Source organism: Geotrypetes seraphini, chromosome 10 (assembly GCF_902459505.1).
Source record: "Geotrypetes seraphini chromosome 10, aGeoSer1.1, whole genome shotgun sequence".
Taxonomy (NCBI): Eukaryota; Metazoa; Chordata; class Amphibia; order Gymnophiona; family Dermophiidae; genus Geotrypetes; species Geotrypetes seraphini.
The window spans coordinates 130,273,995-130,286,402 of NC_047093.1; the positions used below are offsets into that span (position 1 = coordinate 130,273,995).

General features: G+C 44.0%; 1 protein-coding gene across 1 annotated transcript in view; it reads left to right on the top strand.

The window, feature by feature from the left end:
* KIFAP3 (kinesin associated protein 3) overlaps nucleotides 1-12,408 on the top strand; it is a 151,070-nt gene that overhangs the window by 63,420 nt on the left and 75,242 nt on the right. Inside the window, exon 11 of the mRNA XM_033961530.1 lies at nucleotides 1,361-1,461. Coding sequence (XP_033817421.1) covers nucleotides 1,361-1,461 — 101 coding nt within the window. The remainder of the gene's footprint in view (nucleotides 1-1,360; nucleotides 1,462-12,408) is intronic.

Below are 12,408 nucleotides of genomic sequence, written 5' to 3' on the forward strand. Positions count from 1 at the left end.
AGTGATTGAAATATGTCAGTTTTGTTCATGAAGAAATGCATTTGTTTCTGTTTCTCTGGTGCTGAACTGCATGCAGAGTCTGCCATCTTAGTGTTTTGTTTGTATATATTAGGACTTTTAGTTTGTGGTCCTCTATTTGCATATCTGTGTTCTGCATGTGTAACCAAGTCAAATGGTTCTGGTAGGAATGAATAAGAACTGCCATCACTGGATCAAACCCTAGGTCCATCAAGTCTGGTGATCCGCTCACGCGAAGGCCCAGCCAGGTGCGACCTGGCGAAAACTTAGTCACTGGTATCCCTCTATTTGCTTTCCGAGGAGATGTGCATCTAACTTGCCCTTAAATCCTAGCATGGTGGGTTCCGCAGCAATCTCCACTGGAAGAGCATTCCAGGTGTCCACCACCCGCTGTGTGAAGCAGAACTTCCTGGCATTTGTCCTGGGCTTGTCCCCCCTCAGCTTCAGTCCATGACCTCTTGTCCTAGTTACATTTGACATCGTAAATAACTTTTTGTCCTGCTTTATCTTGTCGATTCCTTTTATTATTTTAAAAGTCTCAATCATATCCCCATATTCAATGGTGAGAAGCGTTATTGGTATCATAGCCCCAAGTAGGAATATATTTGTTGGCTCTCCTTCTGCTTTTTTGGACCCACAACGGCCCTCACTTAAAAATTAGCGAAGACTACTGCCCTAGAGGAAAGGAATTAATGTACAAACATGCTGAGATGGGGCAGCTGTAGAACCAGAGGACATGAACTGAGGTTGCAGGGTGGTAGACTTAAGAGTAACTTCAGGAAGTACTTTTCATAGAGAGTGTGGTAGATATCTGACAAAGATGAATCAGGATCGAGCACGCATCTTTAATGTCACAGTCATATCATATGCATTGAGCATGGGTGATGTGTATCTCAGTGAGGGAGGGGATGACATCTTACATTTGAAATTTGCAAATAAAATGTTTATAGTTAGCAGCATTGTTGGTGTAATAAAGTATGACCAATGACTATTACTGTGCTGCAGACAAAATGCAAAGCTACTTTTCCAAGACTGCATCATATATAATTACATTTCTGTGACTGGTATTGTGGCAAATTTCTAGTTTGTGGTCCTGTATTTGCATAGGGTTCTGGTTGTGATACCAGTGTTTAGTCATTAAGGAGTGGAACCTTCACAGAGTAGCAGGTGTGACTCTGTCTGCCTTGATAGGAAGACTGATTAAATCATGCAGGTCTTTATCTGCCGTCATTTTTTTGTGTTACTATGTTGGTCTTCTCAAATGAAGCATTGCAGAAATCACGCACTTATTTACTTGGAATCCTTTTCTGAGAAACTAAAATTTTTTTTCTTTTTTTTCTAGGTAATGAAAACTATAAACAGATAGCAATGTGTGTGCTGTATCACATCAGCATGGATGACCGCTTCAAGTCAATGTTTGCATACACGGACTGTATACCACAGGTATAATTGATAACAGAAGTAGAGTGTAATTTTGTACTTGGCCTTATTCATTTATTTATGTTTATTTCCCACCTAACAATCAGATGCACAAGGCAAGTTGCATTAAAAAAATAAACATTTAGGGGTAAATATTCAGCTGGTGGCAGTGAATGTTTTGCTGATTGCTGCCGGCATTATTCCCAGATATTCAATGCGGCATTGGCTTACACATGGCCAGTTCTGTTATGTCCCTTCCGGATTCCATGCACAAGGTGTTCAATCCCAACCCGCAATCCGGGAGTTGCAGAAATCCACAACTTTTCTGAGCACATGCTCCACCCCTTAGCCTGAGAGCTAATAAGCATATCCAGTTACAATTTCTGCAAGCAATCCGTACAGAAGTTTTTTGCAGTTGCTCTGCTTCTTTTTCTTCTTTTATGCTTAAAGTTCATTTTCAAACTTTCTCGATGACTTCGGTGCCTTGAAACCCCTTCCCGGTGGTCCTCTATCAGAGGAAAAAATGTGGTCCCGTGGTGCCGGACTGCTGCTTCACAGAGAAACTTTGATAGGTCTGTGGAGCCAGTCTGCTGTGTGACAACATTTCTAGACTTCCCCTAGGAGTCTGCTTGCCAGTGACCTTGTCGCAGGCTGTATGCATCTGGAGTGAAACCCACCCTGGTTTTAAGGCACAGGCTGCCTTTCCCACTCCCGACCACATGGAAGAGGATCTGTGGGGGCAGAGGTCGTAGTCGGCCTCTGGTCGGCTGGCAGTCCAAAGATTTCAAGTCTAGAACCATTTGGAAGCAGAAAATCCTTTTCCTCCACTCTAATACTGTTTAAAGTTGCTGACAGTCTGGCACTGCATACTGTGAGTAAACCTCCGTTATCTCCTATGGGAACTTTGGGGGTGGCTTGTAAAATGATTTTAAAATTGTGTTAAAGCATTAAAGATAGATGAAAAAATCAATTTATCTCATAAAACTGACTGGTACACCAGGCCTGTGTATAAGCACTGTTCTTTCACCTTGCACTGTCCTTATGAAAGAGTGATTAACTGATACTACTGGATTTTCACTATATGTGTGTTATTTTTACTCCCCTGGACACTGCTAGCTAGCAACAACTTGAGCTGGTGGCTTCAGGGTGAGGTTCTCAGCCAGGGCTGTCTTCTTCGGATTTCCAAGTGGATGACTCTTAGGATGGATGCCAGCTTGTTGTGTTGTGGGCTCACTGGGGGGGGCCTGCTCTATTCAGGAGCAGTGGGCTCCTGGTTCGAAATATTGTTGACCAATTGTCTGGAGCTTTGGGCTATTTGGCTGGCGCTACTCGTTCTCCAGCCCCTTCTGAAAGGACCAGCAGTGCAAGTTTCTTTGATGCCACAGTGATGGCATATGTACATCATGAGGGAGCTCTAGTGTTCTCTCTCTTGGGCCAGAAAGATCGTTGGTGTTCCACTGGGTGGAAACACATCTTCTGTCTTTCTCAGCGGCCCATGGGTCTAGAGTCAACAATGTTCAGGCAGACTTCCTCGACCAAAAGTTCCTGGACCCAGGAGCATGGTCCCTTTCGCAGGAGGTGTTCCGTCTGATCATACAGAGCTGGGGTTAGCCCCAGAGGGACTTGTTGGCTTTGGCAGAGGACTAGAAGGCTGGGCACTTTTTCAGTCAACGAACAACGAGGAAGCTAGGGCTGGATGCCTTGGTTTGGCTCTGGCTGGCTCATGAGTTCTTGTATGATGTTCCCTCCATGGTTGAGTCATCTGCCGGATAGCGACGCATCCTGGCCTGGTGTTTCTAGTGGCTCTGGATTGGCTTGTGGTATGCAGCTCTCATACGTCTTCAGAGGGACGAGAAGCTTCGGCTCCCTCTTCATTGATATCTTCTCAGTCAGGGTCCAGTGCCCATGGAGAACCCACGGTGCTTTGGTTTTACGGCATGGCTCTTGAGCGCTCAGCCTTGATGAAGCATAGTTATTCGGAGGTAGTATTTCTCGACTTTTTTGCGCTCAAAGAAACCTACTATGACTTTTTCTGCCAAAGCATGGAAGGCTTTCCATCAGTGGTGTGCTAGGGATCAGGTGGAGCTTGAGAAGGCTCCTATTTCGGAAGACTTGGCTTTCCTTCAGGAGGGTTTAATAAGAGGTCTGGCAGTGATCTCCCTGAAAGTTCAGGTTGCAGGCCTTTCATGATTTTGAGTGCGCAAAGGCGCTAGTTTGCTTACTGCTCATCCAGATGTGACCAGGTTTATGAGGGGGTGCTTCGTCTGCGTCCTCCCTTGTGTCTTCCTTTCCCTTTCTTGGAACTTTAACATAGTTTTGCAAGGCCTTGGAGAGGCCCCTTTTGAACCACTGAAGGATGCTTCTCTTCTGGACCTAACTAACAAGACTGTCTTTCTGGTCGCCATTGTCTCGGCGCGACATATTTTGGAGCTTCAGGCTCTTTCGTGCAGGGAACCCTTGCTCTATGTTATGGACATGGGTGTTTTCCTCCATACTGTACCTTCTTTCTTACCAAAAGTGGTTTCGGCTTTCCATGTCAACCATGAGATTTGGTTGCCTGCATTTCATCCAACAGGTTCGGAGCGCTAGGATCAGATCTTATGCAACTGGATGTCTGGAGGGTATTGCTCCATTATTTGGAGAGAACTATTGAATTTAGGCTGTCTGTTCACCTTTTTGTTCTAACTGCTGTGTCTCACCATGGTAGGCTGGCGGCCTTGATCGCGCGATGGATTCGAATGGCCATTTCCGTGACTTACATTGCTCGCGGCAAGCAGCCACAGATCTCGCTTAAAGCACATTCAGCGAGAAGTGTGGCTGCGTCATGGGCGGAATCACATGCGATTCATCTGATGAAATTTGCAGGATGGCTACTTGGTCCTATTTTCATACTTTTACCCAGTTTTACTGAGTGGATGTGGCGGTGCGTTCTGATGTCATTTTCGGGACCTCAGTTTTGAGGGCAGGCTCTTATGTCTCTCCCTAGCTACCGTGGCTTTGGTATGTCATCTAGCGCAGTGATTCCCAACCCTGTCCTGGAGGAACACCAGGCCAATCGGGTTTTCAGGCTAGCCCTAATGAATATGCATGAGAGAGATTTGCATATGATGGAAGTGATAGGCATGCAAATTTGCTTCATGCATATTCATTAGGGCTAGCCTGAAAACCCAATTGGCCTGGTGTTCCTCCAGGACAGGGTTGGGAACCACTGATCTAGCGTATGGAATCTGGAAGGGACATAACAGATTGGAAGATTAGGCTTATACCTTCAGTAATCTTTTTTCTGTTAGTTCCTGGAGTATTCCATATGAACCACCCTCTCTGTATACACTCAGTTGTTTGGAGTAGCCTGTTCCTTTCTGCCATGGTTACTCTCCTTACAGGTTTGAAGATTTTCCATCCAGTTGCCAGATCCTGTGGGAAGTTTCTGTTGAGTATGCACATTACCGAAGGCCTTTCTTGGGGTGCTCGTTGTACACAGCAGATAGTTCTACATTGTTCTTCAATTTTTTTTTTTTCTGACTTGCGTTTGTGCCTGTTTATCTCTTGTTAATATTTTGCAGAGCAAACCAGCTCATGATGTTGATGGGGATTCTCCCCCCCCATACCCCCTTGTCATTGATGTGTTCAAGTATGTAACTTGACTTTGGGACTTAACTGAATATGTTTACTAGTTCTCAGGCTAAGGGGATAGAGCATGTGCTCAGAAAAGTTGTAGATTTCTGCAACTCCCGGATTCCAGGTTGGGATTGAACACCTAGCGTATGGAATCCTCCAGGGACTAACAGAAAGAAGATTATTGAAGGTATAAATCTAATTTTCCATTAAGTCTATATTCAGAGCTTAACTGACCAAATGATGACTTTGGCTCCAGAATAGCCCAAAATAGCCAGCTTTCACTTAAGTGCTAATCGTTAAGTTTTAGTGGTGATAACTGATTAAGTGCTAGGATTGTGCAAATTAGTGGATAGCCCTGAACCAGTGATTTAACAAGTCAGCGGCTGTTTCTGACCATTTAAATTGTTTTGAATATGGACCAGTTAGTGATCAAACCACAACGAATCAGTCAAGCAAATCACAAAAAAGTGCCAGTCTGAACCATAGATATTCTCCTACAGTGCTAGGCAGTCTATGCAATTCATCCATGTTTAGAGGGTAATTTTATAGTTTAACTGGGCAGGAAAGATGTCTATTTTTTTTGTTGTTTATTTTATAAAGACATATGGGTGCTTAAATGCCTGTATAAAATTCTTGCACAAATCATACCTAGATTTTCTAGTGCAATAGGTGTGTCATTCTTGACAGTAGGCTATTCTCCCCATGCTTACAAGCCATGCAGAAGGAATCTATACCAGGTTTTCAACTCCACCTCCTTTTCCAGAGAACTCTGCTGACCCCTTCAGTTTGTTCTTCTGCACACGAGCCGCTGTGTGTGACTCTAGTTGAGCTTCAAATGCAGCAGGGTCTCAAAGTCCCTCCTTGAGGGTCGCAATCCAGTCGGGTTTTCAGGATTTCCCCAATGAATATGCTTGAGATCTATGTGCATGCACTGCTTTCAATGCATATTCATTGGGGAAATCTTGAAAACCCGACTGGATTGTGGCCCTCAAGGAGGGACTTTGAAGATCCCTGACTGTTAATCGGACGGTTTCTTATTTGTTTGCAGTATTTGGACTGAGCATTACATGATCTGGAAATGCTTTTGCATGCCAGCTTTTGGTGTGCTTGTGCAATGAAAACTTTTGAAATCAGGAGGTTTCCTCTCTGACTACTATTGTGCCCTGTGATTTATTTATTTTATTTTTTTTCACATACAGTAGTACCTTGGATTACGATCCGTTCCAGGAGCATGCTCGTAATCCAAAATGCTCGTTTATCAAAACGAGTTTCCCCATAGGAAATAATGGAAACTCGCTTTGATGCGTTCCCCCCCCCCCGAGAACTGGAGGCCGATCTTCAAGAGTGCCCAGATGAGGGTAAGAAGCGGCGGAGGGGTGCCCAATTGTGTCGGGAGAGGGGGTCGGATCGTGGCGGGGGGGGGTGCCCAATCGTGTCGGGGGGGTCAGATCGTGGCGGGGGGGGGAATGCCGGTTCGAGGCAAGGGGGGTGCCGGATTGCGGGGGGGGGGGGGGGGGGTGCTCGTAAATTGAGCCATGCTCGGTTTCCAAGGCACCGATTTTGCAAATGTTTTGCTCGTCTTGCAAAACACTCGCAAACCGGTGCACTTGTAAACCGAGGTACCACTGTATTCCTAACGTTGAATTCTTTAAAAACTATAAGATGATCATGATTGAGATATTGATTTTGAAAAGTGGAGGTATTTTTACCAATGATGCTGAAATGAGGTTTTTTTCTCGATGAAGTTACAGGGAAATACTTTTAAAACCAATAGGAGGAAATATTTTTTCACTCGAAGAATAGTTAAGCTCTGGAACGCGTTGCCAGAGGATGTGGTAAGAGCGGATAGTGTAGCTGGTTTTAAGAAAGGTTTGGACAAGTTCCTGGAGGAAAAGTCCATAGTCTGTTATTGAGAAAGACATGGGGGAAGCCACTGCTTGCCCTGGATCGGTAGCATGGAATGTTGCTACTCCTTGAGTTTTGGCCAGGTACTAGTGACCTGGATTGGCCAACGTGAGAACGGTCTACTGGGCTTGATGGACCATTGGTCTGACCCAGTAAGGCTATTCTTATATTCTCCAGTTTTCAAATATCGTTCAGTGGTTATTTGGGGTCTAATTGTTTTGGTAGGCCTTGCAGTGTAGAAGGTGGTTGGAAATAGGGCATGTGTGTGATTTACATGCTCTCTCCTTAGTGTAGTTTGGTAATTGAAATCACCTATTATACTGTTGCCCATTTCTCCAGCTTTCCTAATCTCTGAAAACATTTCTTCATCTGTTTGCTCATTTTGTCCCGGGGGACGGTAGTATAACCCTACCTTTATATTCCTTCCCTTCACACATGGAATTTCTATCCATATGGATTCCACACTGCTATCTATGTCATGCAGAATGCTTATTTTGTTGGATTCAAATCCCTCTTTAACATATAGCACAACCTCCCCTCCAATCTACTCTATCCTTGTGATATACATGTAATTCGTACCCAGGTAATACAGTGTCCCATTGAAGGTCCTCCTTCCACCAGGTCTCTGAGATGCCTATTATATCTATCTCATCATTGAGTACTATATTCTCTAACTGCCCTATTTTATGTTTTAGGCTTCTAGCATTTGTACACAGACACTTCAAATTGAGTTTTTTCCTTGTAACTACATGCTGCTGAGAAGACGGGGAAAATTTGAGTCTTATTTTGCCTTCCACTTAAACCCTCCTGGCTTTCTTTCACCGTTCTTGAAACCTTTCTACTTGGACGCCCTAAATATCCTGTTTCAATAGTATCCTTCAAGGATACCTCACACCGAACCATCCGCTCCTGGAAAGCTGCTCTATCTCCTTTTTAAACGTTAGCGCCGGCAGCCTGGTTCCATCCTGGTTAAGATGGAGTCCATCCTTTCGGAACAAGCTCCCCCTTTCCCAGAAGGTTGCCAAGTTCCTAACAAATCTAAATCCCTCATCCCTGCACCATCGTCTCAACCACGCACTGAGACTTTGGAGCTCTGCCTGTCTCTTGGGTCCTGCACGTGGAACTGGGAGCATTTCTGAAATTGCTACCCTGGAGGATCTGGATTTCAGCTTTCTATCTAAGAAGCCTAAATTTGGCTTCCAGAACCTCCCTCCAAGGTTGTGAGCGGAAGAGACTGGAACAGTGACAGTATTATTTACTGTTATTGACAGGTTTTACTGCAAAATATTGTAAAAACTGAAACTATTAGGATTCATTTTAGCAAAATGACATTTAATGAAGATAAAAGTTGTGATTACATTTTTACATCAAAAATAAAGGATACAGTACCAAGCATTTGCTAAAGGAATTTCTAATAAAAGTTGGACTAATGTATTTTTTTTAAGATCATACTAAATATTTAAACAAGTGCAAAGTGTTTTGAAACTGTGGAAAAGGCTATGACTTGAGGCATTCAGAACTTTTTGCTGAAGGAAGACTTCATCAGACGTGCCGATGACAATGTTTGGTGTCCTTGAGTTGCTTTAGAGTTCTCCTCTGTACCACTCATTGTGGAAAAGCTGAGGAACCATGCAGCATCCACTAGACCAATGGTCTCAAACGCAAACCCTCTGGAGGGCCACATTTTGGATTTGGAGGTACTTGGAGGGCCTCAGAAAAAAAAAAAAAGTTAATGTCTTATTAAAGTAATGACAATTTTGCATGAGGTAAAAATTCTTTATAGTTTTGGCTAAGTCTTAATAATAATATTGTCATTTATAGCTAAAGAGACGTACGATCAAGAAACTGTTTTATTTGACTTTTGTGATTATGATAAACATACCCAGGGCCTCAAAATAGTGCCTGGCGGGCCGCATGTGGCCCCTGGGCCACAAGATTGGGACCACTGTTCTAGACGTATGAGGAATTCTCAGTTGCCCTGCTTATATTATATTAGATCTGTAAGCTTCGTGTCTAGGTTATCGCCTTCAGCCTTTCCTTCAGGCAGTAATTAAGGATGTGACAAAAGCCATGGAGAAAGGTGGCTGATTTTGACCTGACCCTGTGCCTTTTTTTTTCCCCCCCCTTCTAACATTTGCAGGAAGCCTGAGGGCAGCATTATCTGAGGGAAATCATCGGGAAGGTCAGGAGTTAATGGTGTTATTTTAGGAACAGTGAAAAAGAAAGCATTAACAGTTCATTCTTATTTACCCTCTGAAACGTATGTTTTGTTTAAATAGGTGCAAATGCCATCCAGATGCTTATAAAAAACATTTGTTGTTAATAGCACAGCCAATCAAAGTACATGACTTTGAGGCGATGTCATGGTGCTGTTCCACATTGGTTCCGCCGTATCGCGTCATGCAGATTTCTCCAGGACTGCCCCTGTTTCCCAGGGCACACTTGGGCCCCCTCTTTGATGTGCTTGCTAATGGTGTGGGGGGATGCTGGGGTACACCCTCTCTGACGATGTCCTTTGCTCCTGTCCACCATTATCTGCTTGCGCAGGGGGGGGGGGGGAAGGCGCTCACTTCAAACAGCCAGAGCCGGGAACAGAGATTCCTGTGGTAGGCAGAGTTATGGCATAATCAGTCCAAGATGTGAAGCGGGGAGCGTGGAGAGGTGTATGTGAATACAGAGTGCTGGGGGCTGGCCTCCAGGCCCTGGTAAATAAGCAAAGTCAGGTGCCAGAGAGTCTAGACACAGTGATTTTGGTACAGGCTCAGTGGTATCTGATACTCGGTGTGGGACTCGGTGATTGAAGGCCGAGGCCGCCTTGCTGCAGATGGCAGCAGCCCCTCTAATTCCTTCCTCCTAAATCAGCAAGAGATGACAGTGGGGTGACTGAAAGCAGAACAAATTTCATTTTAATATTTCCTATCGGGCACCAATCCTGCTCGCCTTTGAAGTGCCACGGGCGGCAATCACATTAAATAACAGAGAACAGCCTGCTCTGGGACTCAAGACAGAACATTTTCTTTTAATTAACTTACTTAATTGAAATGGAAACGAACTCTTCGTTTTACAAGCAACTAATTCTCTGGCGAAAACATATCTCTGACATCTTTAAAAACATATCGCATTTCCCTGGATCTTTTGCTTTTTGCTTTTTTTTTGAAATGCGGATGGAAACTATTTAATTTTAGAAACTACGGAAGTGATTTTGGAAATGTTGGGGGTGGGGGATTGAGTTTGGGAGAATGCAAAAAAAAAAAAAAAAAAGAAGGATATACCTTCTGTTTACTGTGCAGTAATTTGAATGCACATAATTAATACTTTCTTTGCCTAGTCATTATTTAATTTTCATATTTTGAATTGCCTCCCCTGTATCCCTGGGAGCAGCTGGGTATGAAACTGTGACAAATTGCCCTGTAATTTATTTTATCCTAAATTAGGATGCCTTAAAACATATTCTATATAGTTAGAAATCCCTTTTCCAGAAAGCTAACAGCTTGGAATTGGTGCTTGAGACAATGGAGATACAGTGGTGCCTCACACAACGAACTTAATCCGTTCCAGGAGCAAGTTTGTTATGTGAAACGTTCGTTGTGTGAAACGCGTTTTCCCATAAGAATACATGTAAAACAAAATAATTCGTTCTGCAGCCCTACATTTCCCTCCCTCCACCTCACCTTATATGCAGAGTTTGCCAGCTTTCTTTTTCACCCAGCCGCACGCTTTCAAAAAGCTGTGCACGCGCAGCTGCTGAAGTTGATCAATGTTCTCCTCTCCTGCAACTTCCGGTTTCCGGTTGCGTCAGAGGAGAAGATTGAACAACAGAGCATGCGCGCATGTGCTGCTCTTTGAAAGTGTGTGGCTGGCCGAAAAAGAAAGCCGGAAAACTCGGCATCTAAGGTAAGGTGGAGGGAGATGATGGAACACTGCATTCAGACAGGAGGGTGCTGCTGTTCCCGGCTTCGGCGAGAGTAGTTCCGCCCCCCCCCCGGGCCCCTCGGGCGACTTCGTTGTGTGAAACGAAGTTCGTTATAGGGAGCAAGACAAAAAGTTCGTTATGCGCAGCGTTCGCTGTGCGAGGCATCCGTTATGCGAGGCACCACTGTAGTTATATGCCCTGGGTCACACGGTGTGGTAGTGGCAGAAGCTGTTTTGAACTTGGGGGTCTCCTGGTTTCCAGCCCATTTTTCTAATCCTTCACCCCCTAATTCTACAAACTTGCTTACAGAATTTTACGCCTAGTGCACAAAGTCGCACACACCAGTTACAGAATAATGGGCTAGATTCACTAAAAGGCCACAAATCTATCCTATTCGTTTCCCATCCGTTTCCCAGTCATTCTGGCCGATCGATTCAGTAAAGCTTGTCCATGCAAATGATCAAATCGTAGACACGCTGTAACATCGATTGATGGCGCGTGCGCACGGTCTCCTTGTTGGTTTTGAAGCACATAACGCAGGCACTAGCTCTTTAGAACTTCACTGCGTAGAAATGAGGCGGGGTTTAATCGCGGACGTCATTATGCGCCTACCGCAAAGCATTGTTGTCGTAAAAAAATGCAATATAAGAGCTATAGTTTTTACCAACCTGTCTTTTTTTTCTTAGGTGCTGTTGCAAGCAGTATAAGCTGTGACCGTAGCTTTTTGAAAAATTTGTTGGAGAGGTTTAACCCTTTCAGGACCAAGGGACATATTTGTCCCATAACTTTAAAATCCTATAAATTTTGATTGGGATAGTCTACAGTTCTAAATTTGATATGTACGGATTCCATAGGATACTGCCTTTATGTAAACAAACTGGTTCCGACATTCATTCATTAGTGTCGTTGCCAGATTGACGAGAAGATTCACTTGCCACACTGTCCATAAGCCAGAAGTTTGATTTTTTTAAAATAAAAATAATGATATTTCACAAAAAAAATCAATTTTTTGGCATCTGCAAGACCTTTTTACCATAAAAATGTCGTCAAAACCACAAAAATTGGCCTACGATCCTTATGGTCCTGAAAGAGTTAAGGAGAAATAGCATCGGAGGTTTGTGAGCGAGCTGTGGAATTCTTCGAGTTCCCTCAGGGGAGGGCTTTAGGCTCCTCCCTCTGTATCTCGGGATACATAGGGAGGAGCCTAAGCCCCTAGAAAAAAATTGAAAAAATAGGCAGATCTGTCAGTAACACTGTCACCGATGGGTCTGGCTGGACCTGTCGGGTTTTATGGGTCAGTATTACCGATCCAATTCTGGTTTTAGTATTAATGACCTCAATTTAATAGTAATGAGGTCGTTTGCATGCCAGAATTGGAGAATGTACCACCGTACGGAAAACCATGCGGTGAGCCGTCTGAGAATTGGGTCAGCAAATTCCGTCGGTCGCTAAACCAGTCAAACTGGTTTAGCAACCATTGGTACACGATCAAAGAGTTTTGTGGATCTAACCCTCAGTTGCCGTTAAAAAATTTG